This window comes from Filicampus tigris, chromosome 3 (assembly GCF_054856515.1).
Source record: "Filicampus tigris isolate MCC_2025a chromosome 3, RoL_Ftig_1.0, whole genome shotgun sequence".
NCBI lineage: Eukaryota > Metazoa > Chordata > Actinopteri > Syngnathiformes > Syngnathidae > Filicampus > Filicampus tigris.
In genome coordinates, this window is record NC_141219.1 from 11,558,772 (window position 1) to 11,586,768 (window position 27,997).

Consider the following 27,997-nt stretch of genomic DNA (forward strand, 5'->3'; position numbering starts at 1 on the left):
GGCAGGACCATAGTAGGACTTCAGGTACAAGATGGCGGCCACTGTGCACATTGCTCTAATAGTTGAATGATGTGGGGGAAAAAAAGACATTTCTGGGCATGAAGCGAGATCCAGGCCTTACCAGTACAGTAAATTTACAATTTCATAAGTTACTTGTAGCTGAGAGAGCAAAGCATGGAGAGTCTCTGTTACAGTAATGCACAGGTTCAGTCAATAAATGGAGCCAACAGCCTCTCAAATAGCCACACTGACCTTTATTTTCGCCAGTTTCCTTATTGTAACATAGCTAATAATTGTTTTTCCTTTCCTATTTTTGTGTTTCAGTGAAGTACGCGTGGAGCTTCAAAATATGGTCTGTCGATAAAAACATTATAGTTGCAGTTTTTCTGTTGTAGTGAGTTGGTATACTGTATGTGCGAGGGTCATGGCGTGTTTGTTATTTCAGGTATAATTCATCATGTTCAAGAGTCCATTTCACTCAATTTCAATATGGTTTTATAAGTTATTTGATGCTATAAACACACTCAGACCTCAAAGATGAACTAAAGAGCAAGTGTTTCATAAATGGAAATGGGACACATTTGGTCTACACTGGTTTCACATTTAATTTTTTCCCCCATTAGAATAAGATTTAAAAAAAAAGATTTTTATGAATTTAGTTTTGCTAATTTGAATGACTTAATTTTATTCAGCTCAAGAGCACGGGCAAACAAATTACAATCTAAATTGCATATATAGCCATTAAAATACTTAAATTTATTTCGGAATACTCTAAATTAGACGTCAGCTAAATTATGGTATACATTTCCTTAAATCATTCAATTTTTAACTGAAAAAAAAAATGTTGAAAAGTTAGCATTATGTAGTTGGACTTTGCTGTGTATGTTTATGTGAACCATCCATCCATCCATTATCTGTACCGCTTCTCCTCACAAGGGTCGCGGGGCGTGCTGGAGCCTATCCCAGCTGTCTTTGGGCAGTAGGCGGGGGACACCCTGAACTGGTTGCCAGCCAATCGCAGGGCACACAGAGACAAACATCCGCACTCACAATCACACCTAGGGCCAATTTAGAGTATCCAATCAACTTACCATGCATGTTTTTGGAATGTGGGAGGAAACCGGAGTGCCCGGAGAAAACCCACGCAGGCACGGGGAGAACATGCAAACTCCACACAGGGAGGCCGGAGCCGGGATCGAACCCACGACCTCTGAACTGTGAGGCGGACGTGCTAACCAGTCGACCACCGTGCCGCCCTTATGTGAACCAATACAAACTTTAAATTTAAAGTGTTCAAGTGTAGAAATGATTTATTCTATTACTTATCTGATTGTAGCAATGTTTCTTTATCCAACAATTCAATGTGACGACAAGTGTTTTTCTCCATAGAAAAAAAGACCACACATGAAAATTTGCCTTGGGTTTCAAAATTTGCCCTCAATTGAGATTGTGAGATTACACTTAACCTGAAACTTGAATATGAACAATGGAAGTTAAATTCAGAGATTTGTTTCTAAATACACTATACATTATTGAAGATGATTGCTGAAAACACATTGAAACAATAAGAATTATGTAGCATTGAATTGTGGAGTGACACACTTTTTGGGCAACCAGTTGGTAGTCACATTATAACTCTGCCAATGTGTTTGATTGCTTGAGTGCTTATTGATGATTATAGTCCATAGTAACTAATCAACTTGGGAAGTGATCCTTTTTAATGATTTCACAACATGCAAGCTACCTTCATTTTCATAGTGCTTGTATACACTACTATCTACAGTAGTGGTATTTTATTGACATTTGAGTGGGGCGTGGTTTCAGCTCACACACCCACAGCGTTGGAGAGTGGAGACAACGGCATGATTTTTCATGAGTTTGAAGCCTCATTTTTAATACTTGCTGATGTTTTTAACCATTCAAATTTGGCAGGGTTGTTAACGACACTCCTGGTGCTATGTCACAGTTACAAGACATACTGTATTCATTTCACTTTTAATGCACGGTAATTAATTTAATGGTCTTTAATGCACTGCTATGATTAATGGAGAGACACTTGCAAGTGTATTTGCTTTGAAGTACTTTATCCGTGTGTGGTGTATCCAGAATATGCCTGAGACGTTTTCTCAATGATTTTATGTGCAGCAATGTTAGCGAATTTATTTATTTAACGTTACTGTAATACAAACCCAACACCGTCAGTGTGTAAATGATGTTATACAGGTACATCCCATAGGCCAAGCCAAACTTGTACATAGACTTGATATAGATGTTAAGTAATACTCTGTAAAATGTAATCATTTATATGTTCTCACTTTGTCTCAAATAAAGAGACCACGTGATAAAAAATCCCCTTATGTGCATTTCCTTAAAGTGGAAGTCAACCCAAAAATGTTCTTTACAATAATATGTTCTATGTGCCTCCACTAGTCCAAACATGGCATTCTGATTAATATTGTGTTTGTGGAATATGATTGAAGCAGCAAAATACAACGGTTTCTAGCCATCTCTGGCAGCCCACGCTGTGCCATAAAACAAGCCCCTGGGCCACGGCATTTGGGGTTGTTTTTTTATTGGGTTCACACAAACGGACACAAACAATCAGGGTGGTGTCCACTATACAGTGTTGAACTCTGATCACCTTGGCTGACTTTACATCACCCACCCATGGAAATCTGTTTGCAGTTCCCTATAAACGTACTTTACACGATGGACTCCAGACAGTCTATTTCTGCTTCTGCAATGTAAATGACATTGCGTGCCTCTCCTGAGTTGATTTTAAAGGTACGGAGTGGAGCAGCTTTCATTGGCCAGCAAGTCAGTCATCTGTGTTCACTCCCGCAATGGCGCAAGCGTCCCTTTCTACCTGTGCCTGTATATGAAAGTAAAAAAAAAGAAAGAAAACGCCACCCATGCGCAAAGTTGACTGCGCTTTGTGCTAGACTTGGACAAAAATAGGGCCCACATTGTTCATCGTACTTTATTAATTCACAATTTACTCAGAGTGCTACAAAATAAACTGTAACATAATACAAACACAAAAGACCATCAAATTCTTGAGTATTGTTGAACTATTCTAAGAGCAGCAACAGTTGCATTAGATACACTTGCACGTTCCTATCAGCATGCTTGACTTTTCTCCTGAAGTATTGAACAGTACTCATCTGGCCAGTGGAGGCTGTTTGTGGAAACTAAAAAGGACAGGCAAAACTAACAAATCAGCAAGTTAACAACAAATAAAAAGCATAGAAATGTTTGAAGACTAACAGGAAAAGAGATTACCGTAGTTCTCAGTGAAAGAAATAGGTTTAGGTTTGTAATTGGCTTGAATGATGATGATGATAACTGCAGTTAAATGTGTATGGCACTTGTTGGTTTTTACAGTAAAACATTCATTTAAAAAAAGTGGTTGTTTGGTTTTGCAGGGTTAGCATATGCAACATCAAACAATGCAATTTTAGGCAGCAGCCTGCTTGTCTGCGTAGCTCTATTTTTGTCTAAATGGCGATTGCTGGCCTTTGCGTTTACTCTAAAAAATATTTTTACAGTTGTACAGTACGTATCGGAAAAACGAGCACCAGCTGCCATTGCTTGTCATTATTATCGTATGAAAATCGCTTATCGTGTCACTCTCTCTTGCTGAAGTCTAAGGGCAGCAGGTAATCATACACTGAAGTCTGCATCAGAAGGCTCTTGTTCGATTTGTGTTGCCAGCAGCATGTCAAGAAGGTTTCATTCTAACCACAACTATCCTTTACCCCAAAGCAAGTCGCCTCTTTCAGCTCACACTACAATCACTCTTTCAAGGAGCACTTCCACAAAGCACTTCCACTTCTGTCATGTGCTATGTGCCTTTAGCTGTTGTCGATTCCTATTTTCATAGCAACTAATAGAGCTCTGCATAGTGCTCAATTGCAGCTAGTGTTGCTGCCAAAGTGGGACCTGTGTGATGCCAGGACACCCTTTGGGCATCTTTGGGAATGTTGTGATAAAAATGGAATCACTTTCACATGTACATATCTGTTGGACATTCAGGATTATTGTTGATTGTATGCAACCTGCCTTGTACTGTTTGTAATGTGTACCCTGTGTTCGAAGGCCATGTGCAATGTGTGCCCTGAACATAAGTGGTTGAAGACCTCACCCGTCAACAGGAAAACAATTCTTTAATTGCAAAATTGTTGTCAAACTCAAAAATGCAACCATGTAGTTCTGCTCATTAGGTCATACTTTTCAGTCTGCTTTGGCATTATTCTTTGGTTTTGATGATGCTTTCAATTTTCAGTGGATGGCAGTCGATGCGCTTTTACTACTTGTCTGCACTAAGCATAGCATAAATATTTTCACAAAAGTGTCATGGATATTTTGGTTTTTTTCCCCAATGCAACATAATACGTTCTCATTAGATAGAGGCGCCATTGATGTTTTACACAAGTCAAGCGAAGTGAAATGATTTTAATTGAACCCATGATCAAATGGTGTTGCTGTGCTGGTTGTAAATAGCCACATTGAAAGGAAGGGGATTTCCAATGAAGGTAATAGGATGTATTTTATTTTAAATTTTACAAGTTCAAAATGCCAGCATATTGGGCAAATAATCATTTCACTACAAATGATATACTAAATCAGACTGTTGCAGAACTGCCACGGTGCCACCAAGTTCCCCTCTACATATTTAAACGACCCACGTGGTCCCAGTCGTTCCAAATGCTGCACACAAAAGGAATAGGTGCCGCACTCCTGACACGCGGCTGAGTAAGGTAAAAATAAAAAATAAAACAGTGTTGTGTACCTTGCGGTCCCCCAGACGCAATGACATGTGCTCCACAATCTTTTTATGTGTGTGTGTGTGTGTCAGTTGTTTTTGTTTGATAGTTTTTCTTTGTTTGGCGGCGTGTCTGCTCGTTACGTCAAGATTACGTTCACATAGGCGGTATGCCCAGGTCTGGTCAAGCACCCGAGCTACAGAGCTCTGAATGAGCTGCGGCTGTTTGATGCTCTTTTGAGGGAGACCAGTAAGAAGACCGTTACAGTAATCAAGTCTACTGGAGATGAAATTTGTGTCTTCAGAAAACTTTGTCTGGGACACATAACAGCAAAAACATTTAGGCATTAAAAGTTTGGAAAATCATACTTTAGAATATTCTTTTTTCTAACAATCAATTAGTATTACCATTTCAATGATAGCAACTGCCAAAAAAGCAAATATGAATATCAGTCAAATTGATTTTCAAAAGGAAATTCAACGGTGCATGTATTTACTGTTGTTGATCAAATCATATGACAATGAGCCATATGTACAGTAAGTGTTTTTGTTTGTTTGTGTGTCATCACTGCAACCGATTAATGATCTGTCCACAATGTCAGTTGGGAGCTCCTCGCTGAACAGTGTAGATAATGGATGAGTGGATGGATAATATCCTAAATAGGCTAACACAACTCAGCCTTAAGGAGTAACATGTTTAGCGGGTGAGCAGTAATGCCTTGTTCATTTAGTTGCACAAAGCAGCTCTGTTCACAGCAAAGAAAATTATTCACAGTTAAACTATCCAAACAATAAACTCACTGAAAATTGGTGGATTAGGGCTATCCACTACTGAAAACAAAACAGAGTTATTTGTATCCATCCTGCAGGCTCCAATCCCAGAGGGTGTACACAAATAACGTATAAAACAAAAGCTTATTTTAGTCTGTGGATTAAAAAGTGGATGGAAAAAAAGTGTGATAAACTAATTAAAAATACTCAAGTCATACAAGCGTTAAGATCAAATGTAGCATTTTGGGACTCAACTATTTCCCAACTATCTGAGGATCTAATATATTTTCCGTATATAACATTTCTAAAGCGCTTGTCCTTAGGGATTCTGGTGAGCTAGAGCCAGCTGACTTTGGGGAAGCGTGCACCCTGGACTGGTCGCCAGCCAATCGCAGGGCACGTATAGACAAGCAATTTTCACTCAATAGCAATTTTTAGTCTTCATTTACCCTAACATGCATACTAAGCAAGCTGGAAGCCCAAACTGTTAGTCATAACAGAGGTGAAAAAAGGAAGCACTCTAAACTGGTGGCTCATGAGAGCCACCAGCTGCACAAGTACAAGCGAGGTAAGTCTGGATAAACTTAAAAAAATAATAAACTGCTTCAAGTTTTTTGGTATTTATTTACAATGATCTTGTACTGTACTGGGCGATTTTATGCCACGGAAATAAGCTCATTCTTTTCAATGGGAATAAATGGTTTCAGAGTTTTCAGTTCCAAGCAAGGTCACAGAACAAATCACTCTTGTATCTCAAGGCACCACTTTATCTCTCAATATGGTCAAGTACACGTGTGCAAACTTCAACCATAGTCATGAACATGTTATATTACCACAGGCACATGTATGACATAACAGCAGCAGTTCACTAGACATCCAAAACCAATAAATTATCAATTATCATAAGTTACGGGCGCATATTTTCTTTCGGGTTCATAACAGCTGGGAAAATCTCTTAGACAACTGTGCTTTAATGCATTATTTCCCAAATTAAAACAAGTTTCAGTCGATTAAGCTGTGTTGCAATGTGGTCAGTGCTTGACTGAGATCCTTAAATTCTCTTGCTTTGTCTGTGGGAAACTAAATGTGGTGAAAAGTCATGGCTCAAAAGTGTCAGCAGTTCGACACATGCTTGGGAGCATGTGCAAAACAACTCTCAGATACAGTCATTTTAAACAGAGCATCTTTTCATGGGAGAGAACACAATGCCCTTTCATACACCTTCAAATAAAAAAAAAGGACAAATGTATACCTTTAGTACACTGGCTTATCACTATAGTCGTACCTCAAATAGGTGCCTTTTGGGCAACAGTTAAATAATTTATTTAATATGATTTTGAGGAAAATGAAACAATTTTTAAATTTTATTATCCAAACCACCTAGGTTCCAACCATTTCCACTGTGATATTGAATGTGCAGAACCAACAACAGCGAGAATCAGGCACTCTTGCCAGTGCAGTAGCACACTGTGTCAGTCGAGGATGATGCAAAAAACCTGAAGTTGAAAGTGACCAGTGATGCTTTTCATCACGAAGATGGAAGGTAGTCAAAGAGGTCAAAATAGTCAATTAATTATGGATTGATTTTCTCATTAATTACAGTAAAAGTATTGTGCGAAATTGGTCAAGATTGATTTTTAAGGGCTTTATGAGGAAATAAGAGAATTTTCTGAAATTCACACTTTTTAATTGCAGCACCCGAATGGACTGCCCCATAACAGGGTTTGCCTTGACCCCTCACAAACAAACAAACAAACAAACATGCTCCTGGGAACATGAAATACCCATTCAGCAAACACAGTTTGGAACATGGTTACATATAAAACAGGCTCGGTAGGGGCTCGCGAGGACCGGATTTCGAGATCTGGAAAGGCACGGGGAATCAGAAGAAGAGATTTACTTTCAAAATAAAGCACCAAACGTTACATTTAACTGCAAGCATGGAAAATATATAGACGTCTTCTGTTGTCTATTCAATTTTCATATGAAAAAGGTTGTTCAGAAGTCCAATGTATTACTTTTCTTACTCACATTATCATCATATAATAATTGATATTGTTGCAAATTTTCGAATACATTTTATTCTGAAAATGGGTAACGGAAATGAGTTTTTTTTAATGGTAAATCACACTTCATTCGGTGTTGTTGATGATTGAGAGAAACAAGGCACGAGCAGAACTCCTCAGTAATCACCACACGCGTCGAGCATTAAACACAATTAAGAGGTGCCGACTCAATGACAAGTAAGATGAGAACTAGCTTAACTGATGTTCGATCGTTGCGTCCCGTTTAATTAGCTAACAGCCTTGCATCAAAACATGACTGTTAGCTATGTAGCTTGAGCTTGTTGACATGCAATGATGTTGATGGGCCATATCTGAGTAATGAATATGATGATCTCCTTCATTGTCTTAAATGGGAACTAAATGAGTCGAAGCAGTTTTTCAGACAGGCACAATAACGACACGTTTTGCATTTGTTGACGAATGTTCATTTCTTTCATTCAACTTTTTATTTTTGATGGTTTCTTAATAATTGCATTTATTGATTTAGCTCCAGCGTAAGAGCTATATCAAAATATATTGCTTGACAAGATAATGCACGGTTTTGATTGGCGCTCTCAGAGAGGTATTAATTAAACAATTTGTTTCTTGTTGTGGTCGTAATTTGTAATGCAGATATGTAGACTTAATACTGGGAGCTGTTTCCAAATATTTTCTCACATGTAGCAAGAAAGGGAAACAGGAACATTACTTGCAATGATGCAGCACTCCCACTCCAGCACATTCCAAAGGTACTCAATTGGATTTGGATCTAGTGACAGTTTGAAACGGAAAAACACAGATGACATGAGTTTATGAGCCGGTAGAATTGAACATTATCTTAATGCATCTAGACGTTTTGCATGATTGTAAAGTGATACTTTGTGGGGTTTTGCCATTGCATATACCATCACTGTTAATAGAAGAAGTGACTGTGATATCCTTTTTGCACTCATTCATATAAAACAAAAAGCATATACAACAGGTTTCATTTAATCTGAGGAGACTGTGCAAATTGTGAGACTACTGGGTGTTTGTTTCCTAAGCTCCAAGTTATGTCAGGATTCCTGGTTTGGAAAGTAAAGCGGTCAGATTTGACATATTTTTGGTTTAGACAATTGGATCTCTTTTTAAACAAATTACTACCCATCAAATTCTTAGCTCTGTAGGATGACAAGCATTAATATACAGTAGCATAGTATGCCCAAGTGTTCATCAAAAACTAGACATGTTTTAAATAAATTAAAAATTTTTTTTTTAATATTATTGTAAATCGCTGCAGCGTTGGGAACAGTTTGATTACTGCTGCATTTAAATATAGGGCAAAAAAACTTTAAGTAAAATGAATTGTTAAATAATAATCTTACCTACATTTTTGGCTGCCATAGTGCAATTCTAGCTCCAGACGCCAACTAGTTGATACTAAATCACCAGCGCCACTGCTGGCTGCAGCCAAGTAGTGCCCTCCATTGTAGGGGAGTTGCTTCAAAATGTGATTAATTAACAATCAGTTACACAGAATTGACAAAATTCTACTGGTAAACCTTATCAAGTTGCACGTCGGGATAAACACATTGCCTATTGTTTCCTGTCAAAACTTATCTGGTGAGGACCTCTGAGTCTTTGTTGGGATTAAAATGCCTTCTGAGATCATTTACAAATGTACTCTCTGCCTTTTCAATTTACTAACGCACAACGAAGGGAATAGTGGACATATAATATGCCTCTGTAATGTCCATTGTGTTCTGTTCCGTTTAACTTAGATGTAGCTGATGAAATGGAGTATGACGAGAGACTGGCACAATTTCGCCAAACCCGCCTCAATCCCTTCGATCGCGGAGAGGAAGAGGCTCCCCAAAGGGGCACGACGCCACCTCAGCAGGGTAAGATTTATCATGACATACTGTTCCCATGTGTGGATTATGACTTCACTTAAAGGTCAAAGTAGAGGTGGGCGATATATATCGTTATCGATATCATTGTCAATCTTGCTTTCACAATCTGTAATTTTACATTGAGTATTAATACTGCCTCTGACTCGAGTCAGTCGACGGCCGCAAAGTATGAGGAAATGCTGAATAATCAGTGTGCATTGACGGCAGAAGAGGAGGAAGTGATAATCATTCGCCGAATCAGCGGGCAGGACCCGGTCACGTGACTCTGTCCGCACTGCAGCCAAACTACGTTTCAAGTATGGAGGAGTGTCCAGCGGGGGAATAATAGCAAGGCGCGAGTCCACGTCGTCCGTAGTCTGTAAATGGTTCGGGGTTGACAAGACTGACGTCGGTGGGAATAACATTGTTAAATGTGCCAAAACGGTCACCGTGAAGAGCAATTCTGTTGTACCACGAGCCATATGGATTACGAGCAAGCACGCTAAACAAAAGCTTAAACACACTCAGTACTTAAGCGAGCAAGTCAAACGTGACATCCTGGATGATCGGTTAACATTCAGTTTACACGCTTTTAGTCATCATTCATAACTAGCTTGTATTCCTGAGGCATGTTGCACAAACTACGACGGTTTATTAGTGTGACGCCAGCATACACCCAAAGGTGAATAAAGTCACAAGTCTACATATCGCAGCGATGAATGAGTGGGAAAATGCACTTTTCGGTAGATTGCAGTTTTGTTATTCAACTTTATTCTGAATACGTTGGGCAATGTATGAAAATGGGTGTTGTCATGACGACGTCTTTTTTACCCCTCGCTGGGTGACACAGTAAATATTCCCAAAAATCAATGTAACTCTATACATGATTTTTTGTTCGTTTTTGTTAAATATTGTCGTAGAATATCATTATGTTTTGCAGAAGCTGTATTTAGCAATTTAAAAGAGATGTTGTTCACAAATGCTGTCTATCCACAATTGGTCTGTGAAGCAAGTGCAGATTTAAAATATTTTTGGTATTGTTATCGTCAAATTATCGTTATCGAGTTTTTGGAAAAAATATCGAGATTTTTTTTTTTTTTTTTTCCCATATCGCCCACCCCTAGGTCACAGGTATGGTCTAATCCAGACTAAATCAAAATAAAGAAGAAAATGAATTAGTTGCTAATTAACTTGAATAAAATGAAGCCTAAAATGAAAAGTTAAAATGGAAATGCAGAAAAAATATCATGATTGATTAAAGTGTTGCACAGCATGTTATTTATTTATTTATTTATGGTATAAAATTACCCCTATACTCTGTATACAGTACTGAAGTACTATTTGTGATTGCCTATTTACTACTATGCACTTGGTATATTGCTCTTGTTGCAAAGTTTAATACAAGTTGAATGTACTTTCATCTTAATTGTCTTTATTATTCTTTTGTGTATCCCTTAAAGAATACTAGCTGTAAGAGCCCGGTGCGATTATGTCGCGATTTACATATGATCGGATTAGTCGACTATTCACGACTACTGTTGGTGATTAGTCAACTAGCAAAATAATAATTTGTGGCAGCCCTACTTGACACTCTTGCACCAAACATCATTGCGTATTGCGTTTGTGGATGGCTGCTGCACCATACTAGCGCACAGAGACAAGCATGGTAGCGAGTTTAAAAAAAAAATCGAATCGTAAACTGAAAATCGAATTTAATTGGGGCTTGCGTGAATCGTTACATCCCTACTGTTAAGTGTAAATGAAGAACAGAGAGCTAGAAAAGCAAACCATTTTGAAGCGGAGAGAAGAGGGAAAATGATCAGAGCTATTGCGGAACCATTTCACATAGCCAACACACCAATTTGGAATGTCTTGAAAATGAAAGAAACTAGTGGTGTACTGACTGAGCAACAGACATCGAACAGGTCAGCCAAGCAGTTGAAGACAGAAACACACCCAAAGACAACAGTGACATCACCGCAAACCTCCACGGGTCAGGGGTGAAGATATCACAATCCACTGTTCGAAGAAGACTTCAAGAGAATAAATGTGTCGGCCATACCACAAAATGCAAAACACGCAGAAGCAAGAAGAATCGGAAAGACAGAGTGGATTTGACGTGAGTACAGAGATGAGACACAAAAGTTTTGGAACCAAGTCTTATGGACTCACGGCACCAAGATTGTCCTCTACCAAAGTGACGGAAAGGCCAAAGTATGGGGAAAGAAAGGTTCTGATTGCCTATTTACTACTATGCATTTGGTCTATTGCTCTTGGCGTGGCATCACAAGACACACAAGCACATCTGTGAAGGATGGTAGAGATAATTTCACAGCTTTGCTTGCATGACTGCTTCTGGAACAGGCTCACTCTTCTTTATTGATGATGTAACTCATAATGGTAATTCTCAAGTCTACAAAACCATTTTGTCTTGTAATGCTTAGAAAAATGCACACAAACTAATCAGAGGAAGCTTTATCATGTAACAAGACAATGCCCACAAAACACACTGGCAACACAACAACGAGGAGAAACTTCCAGAAACAAAGATCCGACGACTCACGACACCGTCACATCTATTCTGATGCATCTCATTGGTTAAGAGACCGAGAATTAAATAATAAATAAAAAATGACGTATACGCTCTCCCGGCTTTAAGGGTAGAAAGATGCAACAGCGCTCCCGACTCTAGTGGTAGAAACGCGGTTATGCGCTCCCGTCCTTAATGGGTTAGATTTAAGATATAGTTACTGTTAGTATTAAATTATGAATGAAAAGGTCAGAATGCGATGTATCTAGGGCGGGGCAAGTATTTTTCTTCCGAGCAAGTCGACAAAAAAACTGAACAAGAAGCAAAAAGATCTGTACCATTTCCAGCAACATCTAAAGCTAATGCTACATTAAAGTGCATGGAAACATTGCATAACAAGTTGGTGATTTTACAAAAAAACAGTAGGTCGTAGTAATATTTTAAATTCAGTGTGATTTATTCTTGGAATAAAGTTTGTGGAAAAAATAATTTGTGTGTTTGTGTTCTGTGTGTATGTATGCATGTGTGTGTGTGTGTGTAATCAATAACACATTTGTTGATTTTAGGTTTATTAATCAAGGGAATTTCATTGAATGCCCATCCTTTCTCTGGAGTGTAAATATTCTACATGTTAACTGGACCCTCTGGACATTATTTTTTTCTAAACGGAAAGGGAAGTCCCCAGAGGGGAAACGGATGAATGTGTTGACATGATTTCATGCAGCTGGAAATTGATTAGACCGCAGGAGAGAAAACTGCCACAGCCTTCATTTTTCTGTATTGCTAGGAAGTCTGTGCACTTGTTAATTATAATCGTTCGGCATGCTCTGCTTTAGGAAAAAAAAATCATGTTGTGGGAGTTTATAAAAAGTGAATAACCCATTTTACATTTGTTTATCATTTTATTAAGGGCGTTACAAAGGCATTTGCTTAGACAGAGGAAATGAAAAGCCCGTGCGAGTATTACCTTAGTAACAAGCAAAAGTAAAAAAGTCATTAGTAGGCAAATTGCAACCGTGTTGACCAAAAGGTTGGCTGTGCTGTTGGTGTTTTCAGCTTTATTTCCTGTTCTTGATATGTTTTGGTTTGAGTTATACACAGGTAAAAAGTAGTTGTCTGAATTGCTGTTGTCATTTGTTTTGTTGCAGCCAAAGGATAGCAGCCCTGCTATGTTAAATCCTGTCAGAACGCATTTGGTTTTAAGACTAAATCTGCAACGTCTGATCATCTTTTCCCCCTCCTAGTTATATATCATAGCTGGTAGTATTTGATAATAATACATGCTGATTGACACAGAACTTCTTTAGTTCCAGTCCTGTCTATTACTGTGGTACCTTGACTTATGAGCACCCCAATTTATGAGTTATTTAAGACGTCAGTGTCAGTATGGCTCACGAGAAAGTGAAGTGTGCATGTTATTTTGCTATTAAGAAAAACTGAAAAGTGTCCTGTGTCATTGTTGCAGTGTGATCTGTTGAGCTTTCGCTCGCGGGCTGGTCAGGTGCCACCCCACATTTTTTATTGTGTCTTTTGAAGAGTTGTCAACTCTGCTTTGAAAGAGCTGGAGCGCGCTGATCAGTCACTTGTTGTGCACGTAAGAAACCACTGCAGAAGAGTTTTATGGAATGCAACCTCTGCTAGGGAAAAATTGCCTGCTTCCATGGCACTCACTTGGCCTTGTCATTTAAAGGCACAATGCATGAATGTACTAGACAGAGCTGGGCACTTGACCCTTTTTTGCCCGTCCGGCAGCGACCCTCCACCCTTGACCTGGGTGCCCTTACGGCCGCGACCCCCTGGCCATATTCATAAACATTGTCGGACCCCGCCCCATTCCGACCCCCAAGAAAAAAACCCCAAAAAAACGTGTATGACCGGCCGGATGGCCGGACTAAAATCCACTTCCGGCCATGCTTATTAGTCCAGCCATTTTTTTAAGTTTGTCTTTCTTAACATAATTAAACATTAAAGTATCCGTACAAGTGCTTTTTAATTTAAAAAAAGAGAGATCAGCAAAAAAAAGGTTCAATTCAGGTCAAATTTTAAATGGAGGCTAAATCTATTTTGGTTTAATATTTTTGGATCCTACTCCAGAGGAGCCAGTGCCTCACCAGTCATGAACCTCACCGCACGTCACTATTTGGGGTGTTAGAAAGTATTAATTGCAACAAATGTTTCGACTTAGGAGCACGGTCATGGAAGAAATTCGACTCGAAAGTCAAGATACCACTGTATTTAATTTTTTTTCTTAGAGTTAAGCGAAACAACACCAATTCAATGAGGAGCTAGTGAAGATAGATATACCCAAATGGATCGGATTAAAAAATATGTAAATCAAATTATATCTGACAATTACTGGTAGGTTATTATGTCCAGCGCCATTTCAGTTTTGTTGTTGTTCATGTTTGGGGTTTTTTTTGTTAGGGGACATTGGGAGGAAGAACTAATTTCCATGAAACACGTTAAGTTTTCTCAGAATTTTTTGGGAATATTGCATCCACGTTAGCATTGTGCAATTCTTGTTAATACAGGTTGGTTATAGTTTGTAACAGCTTTTGCTGGCCATAAAAATGTAACACTAGCTAAAATTAAATCCTTTGCGCGTGACCACAGTAAGAATCTTCTAAAACAGTGGTTCTCAACTGTTGTCACCCTGGGACTCACATTTTCCTGTTGCCACTAAGTCGTGACCCACTTCTAAGTCAAGAGCAGTAAAGAAAATGTATTGTTAAAAAAAGCCATTGAAAACGCCATACACACTAACACAAAAGTTAAAATTGAAATGACAGTAAATGCGGTATTTGTGTAAAAAACATGAATATAAAACAATTATATGAAAAGCAGTGAGTCGTATGCCCATACAAAACAAAGACCCCTTATATTTTATTCCTACCTTCCTGCCTTTAATGAATCCGGCTCAATCCGCGATCCACTTTCAGGTCCCGACCCACAGGTTGAGAATAGCTGTTCTAAAGCGTTGAGGATGTATTATCCCACTACAATTAGTCTCATCTTCATTTCAGTATTTAACATTTACAGGAACTTCAGCCAATGGTGGACACTGGAGACAAATGTTGTACAATGTCAGCGATTTCATAACAGCTTGTAACTATGCTGGTCTGGAAGGCACAAAGAGATGAAAGATCAAAGTTCAGTCAATATGCTGAGCAGCGGTTTAAATGACACGGTGGTAGACTTAGTCACACATTCTTCTGCTTCTTGGTGAACAAGGTGAATCAGTGCATGAGAATTTACTTTTTCTGACGAGTCATGCGCGTGAAAGTAGTTTGTTCCTTTTGCAGAAGCGAGACAGGAGCTGTTTTCTGGGACCAGAATCCAAAGTTCAGACGGAACCATGGATCTTGGTCTAGCTGAGGACCACTTCTCAAGACCGGTGGTGAGCAAGCAGTGCTCTTTTTCTTAGTACACTATTGTATTCAAATGAACTTGGTTACTGAGTGATTAGGACTGTAATGATACACCAAAGCCAAGATTCAATTCTTTTTCTGGATTTCTTACCCATGGTACCCGAAATGCTCCCCTACTGCTGACTTAAATCAGCTTGTAGGGGCTGCGGTTTCATGGTGATTAGTAGTACTTGCCATGCTCCCATCACATAGTTGAACTAGCGTTAGCGGTAGCCAGTTTTTCTCACTCCAGTCAGATGACCGGCATTGGAAAAAGTAGTCACATGACTGGCAGATGGGGGAGGATTGCTGTAGAAATGTATCTTCGAATCAGGCTTACTTTTTTGTCTTTTTTTTTTTTTTAAAGCTAACTACAAATAATTGTTATGTTGATCTTGGTAGCACAAATTCGAGCACAGACTTATTACAGACACAACTTCATGTACACGCTCTGTTAGTAATTTCAATAAACTACTTTTATTTGTTTACTTTGCTTTTGTATTGTATTTAAACATGTATTTAATTCTTTTGTTAGTAAATGATTTAAAATGTCGTACCTACGCCTATGTGAACTGGAGCACTGAACTTACCTTGTATATAAAATGCGCTTCATAAATAAAGCTGCCTTGCCTTACAATGTATACAATTTTCACTCTATTCTATGGGCGCAGGGTTCATTTGTGGCCTCTGACATAGAGCAACTGAAACTGGCCATTGAGGAGTGCAAGAAGCTGATCTTAGAGCTGCCGGAGCACTCAGAGAGACAAAAGGACACGGTGGTGAAACTGATCCATCTTCGGCTAAAACTGCAGGAGCTGAAGGTTGGTTCTTTCAATGTCAAACTCCCTGTATAGTACAAGTTGAGCAAATCGATGGCGGTGCTACATGTTAAAACCCATTAAGGCTGTGACCGCATAACCACGTTTCTTAGCAGTAAAGCCGGGAGCGCTGTTGCTTCTTTCTACCCTTAAAGCCGGGATAGCATTTGCATCATTTTCTTTTTTAAATTAAATTCTCTGTCTCTCAGATAATTAAATGCATCAGAATATACACGTGACGGTATCATGACCCGTCTGAGGATGTTGCAGGAATTTTTTCTACCACAATGGCGGAAGTGTAGACGATTGCGGGAGCTCTGAGATAAGTAACGGCAGGGATATTATAGACGACACGAACCAGTCAAACGTGATATATGGTTAAGATATATGTTTGTAGACAATGACAATATCAATGTTTTTGTAACAGAATAGAGGGTGGTAATTGCCACTCGATTTTGAAAAAAAATAAAATTAACTAGCGCTTCTCTTGCACTGCCACTTTTTTTTTTTTACACCTTCGATTGAAACAGTAGACAATAATGAACTCGGGCATGGGTGTGAAAGCCACATGTCTTAAGCTCTCAAATTCTTTTGGAATGATGTTTCTATCTGCTACAGGGGCTGCGATAACAATTATTTTTTAGGTGTTGAATTTCTGGGAGAACCTCAGGTTTAAGAGGTTATTCTGTAGTCGCCCTGAGGTTTTGGGGACATGTTGAGCCAGGCGCTTCAGGCCTTAATGGGTAATTGACTTCAATCTCTATATGTGATGCCTCAGCGCGAAAAGCACAGTAAGCCCAGAAACATGCAAATGGTAAAGTACACTGTGCATGCTTGTACGCTATGACTATTAAATGCTGTTAAAATGTGAAACTCATTTATTGATTGAACACAACTCATACACTAATATGCAGACTTGCTGATGTCCATCAGGCCCTGCCTACATACATTTTATGCTTACAATGTGTATACGTGTGTGTGCAAATACCATATCAAATAGCATTCTTGTGCCTCCAACAGGATCCTGATGAGGACGAGCCTAATCTGAGACTGGTTCTAGAGCACCGATTCTCCAAGGAAAAGAGCAAGAGTGTCAAACATACATGTGACAAATGTAGTACCATCATCTGGGGCCTCATCCAGACATGGTACACTTGCACAGGTGATGGCCCTCAAACCACTGCACAACACTGTGTTTAAATAAACCAGCCACTTCATGAGATACCACGAATGAGACCCATGACAAAAATAAATAAAAGTCAAATGTCTTTCTTTGACAAAGACGACAATGTTGACAATTACTGATGAGGTTTTATACTCAAGCGATTTATGGGAAAAAAATAACCTTAGGGGTCTTGTTCGGAATAAATCAGATAAAGTTGCAGATTCAGTATTTGTTTTTCCACTTGTGGAAACTGTGCGATATGCATTTTTTCCTCATAGCATTCCTTAATTTTCCACTGAATAACACCTGAATCTTAGCAGTAGATTGATATCTCTGAAGATGTACAACTTCATAGTTCACTTAGCAGTAGATTGATATCTCTGAAGATGTACAACTCCATAGTTCATCGTGAACCCCAAAGTAGGGTTGTTCCACTTCTGCACTGTGGTTTCTCAAGACGTTGATTCCTGCATTTCCAAGTGGTGTTTCCAATGATTTTTTTCCCCCCATGCACGTTACCATATTTTTCAGACATAAGTCGCTCCGGTTAAAAAAATGTGTCGTCATTAAGAAGAAAAAAAAAAACAGAATTCGCTCCACCTTCTTTAGCATGCGGATGCCGAAGTTTGGATGCCATATGATGAAGAAGGTGGGGCTAGTGCACCAAAAGTATTTGCCAACCGCCAAAAGAAAGTAGAAGAAGAAATGGAAGAAATAGTCATGGCAACTAATGTGTGACGTATTGCTAGTTCAGCATGCGGCTTCCGCCATGACAAGGATTTACTATTTACAGCACCAAAAGGCCCACCAAAAGGCACGTATGCAAGATTTAATTCACCTGTTACTCTTTATGGATTTCTTATATTCAGATGTCCATTTCCCCACCACAGTTGTGTTCCATTTAGTAGCATCAGCTAAGTACTGTATATCAATTATTCACTTTCATATCACTCATTGTCTTCTTCAGGTTGCTATTACCGCTGCCATAGTAAGTGTATGAACCTGATCACTAAGCCCTGCGTGAGGTCAAAGGTCAGCCATCAGTCAGAGTACGAGCTCAGCATCTGCCCTGAGATCGGATTGGACCGCCAAGACTATCGTTGTGCAGAATGCCGTTCACCAATTTCACTGAGTGAGTACGAATGTACAGTGAGCTGCTAGCACAGAGAACAAATCAAACATCTCTGAAAATGATTTCTAGTCACAACATTCAACTGATATATTTCTTATTATTGGAATTTTTAGTCCTTTCCAAATCCTATTCAGTGGTTGTCAAATTTTTTGCACCAAGTTCCATCTAGACCATCATGAACAACATTAAAATATAGTAGTTTAGAAGGCCCAAGTGTTTTATCAAAAAGGGACAGGTTTTATTCCTAGAACGTACCCACTGTATCCCACTGTAACATTATGCACAGTCTGAACAATAACACTGTGCGTAAAAAAATAACCACTTTATCATAACATGTATCACACATAATAGTCAACTAAAAATTGTACTTAAATAAATGTTAACAGGGAAAGTGAACCCAAACATATTTATTTCAAGAGTATGTTCTATGCAGGCCCACTAGTTGAAACACGGCATTCTGATTAGTATTGCGTTTGTGGAATAAGAGTTAATCCACCTGTTATTAGCCATCTATGGGGCGGCCATTTTGTCAGTTCTGCCAACTGGTTTATCATCATTATTTTTTGTGGCAGCAGACTACTAGCGCTACTTCCCAATTTTCCTCATTGCAAGTCAGTGCTTACTTGATGTGTACCACCTGGCAAGTGTGACAATTCCTGAGGTTTTTGCAGTTTCCATATCAAACATAAATTTGTTGCTGTGAACAGAGCAGGACTGTTGAACCTCTTTATTGAGGAAATCCCCCCGCAGATTACATCAAAAGACAAAATGCGTGTCAAATATAATCAGAACAGTAGCGTTATTTAACAAAGTTTCAGTAAACAGGGAACGATGACATTTAGCGTGACCAGCAGATTTTTAGGTTTTACAATAAAGTAATAATATATTAGTGGTAGTTCATCGGCGGCCCTACTGCTTATGCTACTGTCCACCTTTCAAGATCAACTGGATCTTCTTTTCCTGCTGATTCTGCAAAGCCTGGTCTCTTGACTGTGGTTTCTCTAGATCGTGGGTACTAGAAGCATGGGACTGTCATTCATCCATTTATTTGTGTAAATTAACTAGATGACCAGGCATTTGGCTCCCTCAATGGAGTTATAGTCAGGGGTGCACATAAGCAGTGCGCTAGTGCACATCAGTTCTGTCTGTCACCGCGCTTTTGCGCACTAGAATAATACAGCAGTCCGCTTGACTGCGTCAGGATATGCAGTCTCAATTTGAAGTCAGGTCAGCCGCCACAGTGGTAGCTTCCGAGGGCCAACTTCAAAATAAAGGCTTTGTGAGGCATTGATATCCATGCACAGTCCTACCTGTTGTGCTTTTATTTTGAAGGTGAGCCTCGAGGCGAGTTGTGTAGCGTATGAACAACCATTGTTGTGGCGGTCCTTGCGGGTCTGTGGTGTAAAAAAATATTGGCCACTGGACCACTGCCCTAGTAGAGAAGTGTGCTGAGCTAGCGAGCTGATCACATTGTCCCATACTGCGAGTCAGAGATGGGCAATTACTTTTTCGAACAGGCCGTGCAACTCAATTTTGTTAAATTGTATTTTTATAAAACACAAAATTGTCTTGTTTTAATAAACTGACATTGTGTAGCCCTGGTATGTTGTTGTAATGAGGAAATAAAAAGTGAAAACTGAAAAAAAAACAATTATTTAATCATATTAAAATGACATTTATACATACATATTCATTTTTCACTTTGACATTTAGAGTACTGGGCAGAAATCACTTTGCTTTAACAACCGTCTCAAATTTGAAGCAAAATTCCTTGACAAAAAGACAGGAGGAAACACATTTTCTGGCAGAAGCATAAAAATCATCTGAATAAAATTACTTCCACATGAGGAATGGATCTGATCATCTTTTCTGGTAACAAAAACACTACAATGGGTGGCAAAAAGTCACCAATGATGAATTATCCGTCTGCATAAGATGTTGGATTTTTTTTTTTGTCAGCTTGGCATTTGAGGACACAATCTTCTGCCAAATTTGATTTGTAACTTATAATGAATGTTATTTGTTTGTGTTCTTTATGCACCACAATGTCCCCCTAGTACACTGGGAAAAAAAACCCTTGGTTCCATTGGATTTACATAATTCGGACATCTACATCGGTTGCACTTGATTAAAATGTATTAAAATAATATATCATTTGAATATTTTTAAGGAAAATAGTAGAAAATTACGTCAGTTGACTAAATTTTAATCATGTGCATCCAAAGGCTAAGTACTCTTTCCCCCCAGTGTGTATTCGAGAGTCATTTTGGTGAACACAGTATCTTCCCCGGCGCAGATGCCTTCGTTTTATCTGCAGAAAATCGATTGCCGTTTAGAACTGTTCACAAGTCCAACCACTTTGATTAAAATCTCGGTTCAAGCTGAAGAAATACACAGCCCAAAGCCAGATCAAACCATGACAAATGACCACATTTTATATCACAAAATAAAAAACAAAAAAGGTTTGGTGATTGCCAAGTAATTTGTGCACAAATTCCTTTAAAAAAGGAATTAGCGTTCATATCATCATGACATGGAAGAAAACAACCCTGATGTAATCTAATTCAAAATATCAGACTTTCTGTTTATTAACTGATACTTGACATGGCTCCATTTGTGTCATTTGTTGTTTGATTCAGAACCACATTGGAAAATCATTGTGAATAAGGTTGGCATTTTCCTTTTAAGAATGTGACGTGCAAAACATGAAATCAGTCTTGAATTCCACTTCAAGGAGTCTTAATGAAACTGTAATGTTCAGATGATGAAAGACAACTATTGTATTTAGTTCTATTTCGTTGTGCTCATGAAACAGTATGCTTACAATATGAACATTGCGCACATTTGTTTAATACATTGTTAATCTGATAGGGGGTGTACCAAGTGAAGCCAGACAATGTGACTACACTGGCCAGTATTTCTGCAGTGCTTGTCACTGGAATGACACAGCCATCATCCCGGCACGGGTCATCCACAACTGGGAGTTTGAATCCCGCAAGGTACCCTCAAATACGTTCTTGAGTCACTAACAGTGCGGCAGACAGTTGTGCCTTTGGATTTATAATTTTAATTGAACTACGCAGCCTCATGGTATGCATTTGCCAATTTGGAGAAGTGCTTCCAGGGTGAGCAGAAGGATAAAAAGAAAAGAGTTACATGATGTGTGTTGGCAGGCAGTTTATGAAAGTGACACTGTGTATGGGCGAGGGTGTGGTGTGCAGTATTTTTCATACTCATTATTCATTAATCTGTTCTTCATGTAGGTTTGTCGATCCTCACTGCGTTATCTGGCCCTCATGATGTCACGGCCCGTGCTGAAGCTGAAAGAAATCAACCCGCTGCTTTTTAACTTTGTCGAGGAACTGGTTGAGATCAGAGTAAGTCGGCAGGCAATGCTTTAAGCCCTTCAAGATTTTGGTGAAAGTGTTTTCTAAAAAAAACAACAACAAAAAACACAAAACAACTATTTTTGCAGACACTTATTTAGTTGATGTTGTTGTGAAGTTTTCTTAAAATGTCCATAACATCAATTTTTGCTGGATGGTCCAATGACCGAAGTTGAACCAATTGTACCGCTGATGGCCCACACATTTTTGAGGAGGCCTGTTACTTTAAGAGATGTTTTCTCTCTTTGGTCACTAAAAAGAGAGCTAATTATGTGTTTGTGTTGACAGAAACTTCGTCAAGATATTCTACTGATGAAACCTTATTTTATTACTTGCAAGGAGGCCATGGAGGCACGACTTCTACTCCAGGTTAGCACGTACAATGTCACATCCTTTTTTACTTTGACCTTCATAATTTGGCTTCCGTGTCACCTAGTAGCGCATCCTGTACAGCAGCACCACCTCGTGGGGAAAAATGAGTAGCACGTCCTGTACAGCAGCACCATCATTTGGGGAAAATATCTTACTTTAACATGGATCCCCTTATAACCAATGGTCCTCACATCCTAGTCTGTAAATATGCTACATTGGAATATTTCTTAGCATTTTCTCAAGCACTGATCCCTAGTTTACTTGCCAAGCGGCGGGGTACACCCTGAACTGGTCACTAGCCAGTTGTAGATATAGATAAACAGCCATTCACATCTATTGAGAATTTAGCTAGTCTTCGAAGAACCTAACATGGATGATCCATGCAACCCCTAGTACAGGGGTCGGCAACCTTTAACAGTCAAAGAGCCAGTTCGACCCGGTTTCCATGGAAAATAAAGCACAGGGAGCCACAAACACTTTTTGACATTAACCTCCAAAAAACGTCAGCTTTTTTGAGTTCCCAGGCACCACTAAGTTCAATTTGTATAACACCTTATATTGCTATTGCACACTCACGTCCACATAATACTACCTACAAAATACGTTCAATTGGTAATTTGACACTTGAATTGATAAAAAGAGTACAAAAATCAAGCTATGCAGAGACCTCCGAGTACTTCAAAGTCTGCGCTCAAAGTGACGCCCCATCGTACCCCCAGCCTTTGAAACGTCACACCATCAAACACACCTGCCCAATACAATACATCTTCATTTTGCCATTTTTGGAATAATAAAAACGGAGATAAGTAAAATACGTCTGACGTCCTGTCTTTGGGAGACGTTACAATATACTTCAATCGGACACTTAAAATTTATTTTCCCAAGCCACACAGACCGCAACATAAGGACGAAAGACCCGCATGCGGCTCTGGAGCCGCGGGTTGCCGACCATTGCCCTAGTAGTTCTGTGCTAGTCTTACTGGATCTCAGTGCAGCATTTGATTCAATTGATCAAACATAGTGTTGAACAGGCTGGAAACTTGTGTGGGATTAAATAGTACAGTCCTAAAATAATAATAAAATAAAGAGAAGAGGATTACTGTCTTTAGAAACCAAAGACAAAGTCCGAAATCTTGGGGTACTAATCGACTCTGACCTAACTTTCGGAAATCACATCAAATCAACCACTAAAACAGCCCTTTTGCAGGTGGAAAATATACAGACAATCCAGATATCCATAATTGCATGCTCCAAGCACACCAGCAGTAACGTATTCATGCTCTTATCTCAAATAGAGCGATTATTGTCACAGTCCTCCTACTGGACTCCCTCAGTAGAACATCAAACAGTTCATTCAGAATTCTGCAGATCGGTTTCCGACCAAAAACAAGGTTGGAGGTTAGAGCACACACTGGCTCCTAATCAGCTGTAGAATAGATTTTAAAATTTTGCTGCTGTGCATTATATTCAGTTCTTCAGTGAACGGTTTGGGGCTTGAATACAATAAAGAAATGCTGATTGAATTTAACCCAGTCTGGGATCTGCAAACTTGGGTCAATTAGTGGAGTTCAAAGTTCAAATTAAACATGGTGGAGCTGTATTTAGCTGTTGTGTTGCACACCAATTGAATAAGATGACAACAGAAGTGAAGTCAGCCCCCAGTGTAAATGCAGGTCAAAAACTTTGCTCTTTTTCCCTTACCTTTGATTAAGGTCCTATAAACATTTTTAAATATATTTTTCTTTTTAGTTATTTTCAAAACCTACTTTTATATCTTTACTTTTAAATGTAAAGTTTTCTGTTAATGTGTTCCTAATATTGTCAAGGGATGTTCTTTTAATATTTGTAAACTGCTTTTGTTTTCTCTGCTTTGCTCGTGAATGTCGTTAAGTGTAAATGCTCAATAAAGATGCCCTTTCTAAAAACCTGAAAAAATCTGTCTGTCTATCTAGTTATCTATCTAATCTAATTTAAGATGTAATTGTTTTATATTTTGGTTCTAGCTTCAGGACCGCCAGCACTTTGTGGAGAACGATGACATGTACTCACTACAGGATTTGATTGACATCTTTAGTGGGCGACTCAGCTGCTCCCTCACAGAAGTCCACACCACCTTCGCAAAACACATCAAGCTGGACTGCGACGTGAGAGCTCACAAAAAGCACAAATAACACTTTTCACAATAATTATCATCAGTCTATCTCGCTTTTTATCCAACAATAAAGTTAGGTACACCTGGAAAATCTAATGAGATCCAATACAAGAGCTGCATTAAAAATATTGCCTTTACAAAGGTAATAATGCTCATTTTCGATTGATACCCTTAGAGCACTTTTGATGCATATGCTGTACAGAAATTCAGTATTTAGCCGGTGTACCTAAAGAAGAAGCTTGGTGAGTGTAAACGGGAAAGCAGTCCTGAAGCATTTGATAACATTTTCTTTTTGTGAACATTGCAGCGCTGCCAGGCCAAAGGCTTTGTGTGTGAGCTGTGCAAGGAGGGAGACATCCTCTTTCCTTTTGACAGTCACACCTCCGTTTGCCATGACTGCTCAGCCGTCTTCCACAGGTTTGCCATCAACGGTCGTACAATTTTGAATATAATATAATATACACAAAAAAAAAAATCTTGGTTTGTATTGAGGAAATTCTTTACCTGCTACTTATCACTTAGGGCCATATTCTCCTGTGTGCGTTAAGTCATATAAGGGGTGCAGCGCTGCGCTTTTCTGGCTGCGCACTTTCTCCCGTCAATTTAAATCTGTCACTGACGGAGCCTCGTGCCTGGTAAACAATATGGGTGGAGCAACCCAACCCCTTCCAACATTCTGATGCACCTTGGACTTTTTTTGATAGCGTTACTTACTGGTGGAGCAACTGCAGTCATCGTAATGGCGCAGTGGTGAGTTAGATTTTGAATCATTTGTTTTTATTTGATCTGTGTCAGTTGTAAAATACTTTTAAGTGACTCACCTGTGGCCTGTGACGCAAGCTGGTCGCAGGGCCCCACTGATAAATAACAGATGACTCACCGCGCTTTTCTATTGATGGACCTCCAAACATGCACCCATTATTGTGTGTACTCGTTTTATGCTTTCATGTATCGTTTTAATTGTCTTTCTTTTTGGATGCATGCTTTTTACTTAAGGTACAGTACTTTGTATGCTGTTTGTTTTTAAAGTGCACGATAAATTCAGCTGAGCTGAGTTGAGAGTATAAAAACACGCTCCTTCAAAGTGTAGCGTGCGAGACGGTGCGCATGTCTCATGGGCGACGGCACATCCGCTACAGAAGTTAATTTTACATTTAAAGTGTGCTATATTTTCCAAATAAATATCTGTGGCATTCACAAGTTAAAGGAAAACTCGATGCTCCATGATTCACAGCTTAGTTTTTCACACATAAGCCACTACCACCTGCTGTGTTTGCCAGAAGTCATGACGGGAGAATACGCTTACCTTAAAAGTGCACAAGCCACACGTGGGGAAAAAAAAGGCGCACGAACGGGAGAATATGGCACTTAGTCAATGCTGTACTTGAAATTTACGTAAGAATGAGGAATGGTCATTGAAAGAAATATTCTTCACTTTTGATTTGGAAGATAAACATAAGTGCCGGTAAGCAGTGCGTTGAGATGGGAGTTTAATCTGTTAATGACTAACGCTCGTAACTGAAAACAATTTTTTGTCAAGTTCCATATAAATGAATGGAAATGCAGTGACTGTGTTCAAGTATTTTTTTGTAATGTGTTTTTAAATAAGGAAAATAGCATTCGATATAGTAATCACATAAAGAATGAACAGAATTAAAAGTAATCGTGTAAAGAATTAAACAGTTTTTGCATAATGATTGGTTCATTGCAACTCCTTCTGGAGTGTGTAACTTGGCCACCCTGGGCAGTATAATACACTCATAAAGGCAAAACAACGAAGTAGGTGACTCAGTAAACTGCAGTAATACTAGTTGTTTTTTTCTGAGGATGACGAAAATATGCCTGTGAGTATTGTTATATTGTCTGAGTATTGATGGACCTTTAATGTGCAAAAAAATGGTGATTAAAGAGCTATTACACCAAGACTATTAATGCTATTCGTTAGCCCATCAGTGAAATTTTGCATTGTTTTAGCAATACGACAGCAAAAGGCAGAGTTGTTTAAATATATAATGTGTAGTTCTCTTTGTTTTATCTTTAGTTTGACACGAAACTTCACTGGGACGGGCAATAGACAATTCGAAGCCCCTTTGTTTGACCTCATAAATCGGGTCACTCGGCTCTCAAGGCACCACTGTACTTTGCTTTAATTAATTTATTAATAATTTACATTACTTATTAATGTATGTATTCTTCCCACATTCCAAAAACGTGTATGGTAGGTTAAATGAACTACCTAAACTTTACGTAGGTGCGAGTGTAAGTGTGAATGGTTGATTGTGTACAAGTGCCTTGCGATTAGCTGGCGGCCAGTTCACGGTGTACCCCGCCTGTCTCCTAAAGTCAGCTGAGATATGCTCCAGCACACCGGTGGCCTTAGTGAGGATACGTGGTACAAAGAATGAATGGATGGGCGGATTTATTTATATTACATAAAATCTTAAATTGTCATTTGAACCAAGTAGGGGTGAATTAATTGTTCCCTAGTTGTATGTGTCCAACAACACCATCAACGTGTTCAATTGATAACAGGTGATTTTCCTCTCTTTAGAGATTGTTACTATGACAACTCGACAACGTGTCCACGGTGTGCCCGGATGATTGAGCGTAAACAGGATGAAGACACAAAAGATGCATGAAGGACAACATGAAGGAACTTGGGATTACACTTCGCTGAAAAAGGTTGTCTACAAAGAGGAAACCTGGTGGAGGAGCAACTAACATTTTGTAATCTCCTGCATTATTGTCTTGATCATCTTGCACGTTACATGCAGGAGTTCAAAGCATCAATATTATGGAACTTAACGATTGCTACAAATGAAAACTGAAATGTAAAGATGAAGATGCTACATATCCACTGCTGGTCCAGCTATTTAACATGAAGCAAAAATGTATGCATTTTTGACATTCAAAGTTACAGGGTTCTTTGTCCGTCATTCCCCAGCGTATAACTTGAATTATAAATCCATATATAGTATGGTATAAATGTGGTTGGTTTTGTAAGGATACATGTAAAGCAGTGTTAGCTTTCATTCCAAATGATGCGTTAATTCCACAGAAATGTACCCGAGTGTATCAAACCCAGTAGATGTGAATACTTGTGCACGTTATGTGCCTATGCGATTGTCAGGTTACAAGGAGCTGTTAACCAAACGTCATAATACACTTGGCAATGTGTTAGTTTTTTTTAATCATAATATACCTACAGCACATTTTATACAAAGGATGTAAGAAGACACCTTTGACGATGTGTACATGTTGACCTAAAATATTTGTTTTAAAATAATTACTCTTCGCTGTGTTATTTTTCAGCATGATGCACTGTTTATTGTTTTTCCAACAAACGAATGGACATCAGTGGTGTCAGTGATTCCATTCTGTAGTGAAAAAAAAAAATTAAGTGGAGTGATGCATGAATAAAATACTGTTATAATGTATTTGAAGGCGTAGGTTAAGTCATTGCCTCCTCTTTCATTCTAGAAGTCTTATGCAAAAAAAACGTAATTTATGCTTCTGAGTCGTATAAAGCAATGATTCCCAACTACAGCGCTGCAGCACATTAGTGTGCCAAGAGAGTGCATCA

The 27,997-nt window shown here is 38.9% G+C and overlaps 1 protein-coding gene across 2 annotated transcripts; it reads left to right on the forward strand.

Annotated features, from left to right (window-relative positions):
* The first annotated feature begins 7,654 nt into the window (after nt 1-7,654).
* def8 (differentially expressed in FDCP 8 homolog) lies at nt 7,655-27,851 on the forward strand. Of its 2 annotated transcripts, none has more exons than XM_086026400.1 (12): nt 7,655-7,779; nt 9,342-9,461; nt 15,285-15,379; nt 16,061-16,210; nt 17,228-17,369; nt 18,340-18,504; nt 21,376-21,503; nt 21,768-21,881; nt 22,179-22,259; nt 24,266-24,406; nt 24,722-24,831; nt 26,966-27,851. In XM_086026400.1, the coding sequence occupies exons 1-12, from the start codon at nt 7,773-7,775 to the stop codon at nt 27,051-27,053; spliced, it is 1,341 nt and encodes a 446-aa protein (XP_085882526.1). In that variant the 5' UTR covers nt 7,655-7,772; the 3' UTR covers nt 27,054-27,851. The 2 variants fall into 2 exon arrangements, with proteins under 2 accessions (XP_085882526.1, XP_085882527.1); XM_086026401.1 differs by lacking the exon at nt 7,655-7,779 and adding an exon at nt 8,237-8,330.
* Nucleotides 27,852-27,997: the final 146 nt, after the last annotated feature.

Bases quoted from the DNA above. Each gene is read 5' to 3' on its own strand.
- def8 (XM_086026400.1), top strand. The intron at 22,260-24,265 runs GTTAGCACGTAC...TTTTGGTTCTAG, and splicing joins AGGCACGACTTCTACTCCAG to CTTCAGGACCGCCAGCACTT. The intron at 24,407-24,721 runs GTGAGAGCTCAC...TGAACATTGCAG, and splicing joins ACATCAAGCTGGACTGCGAC to CGCTGCCAGGCCAAAGGCTT.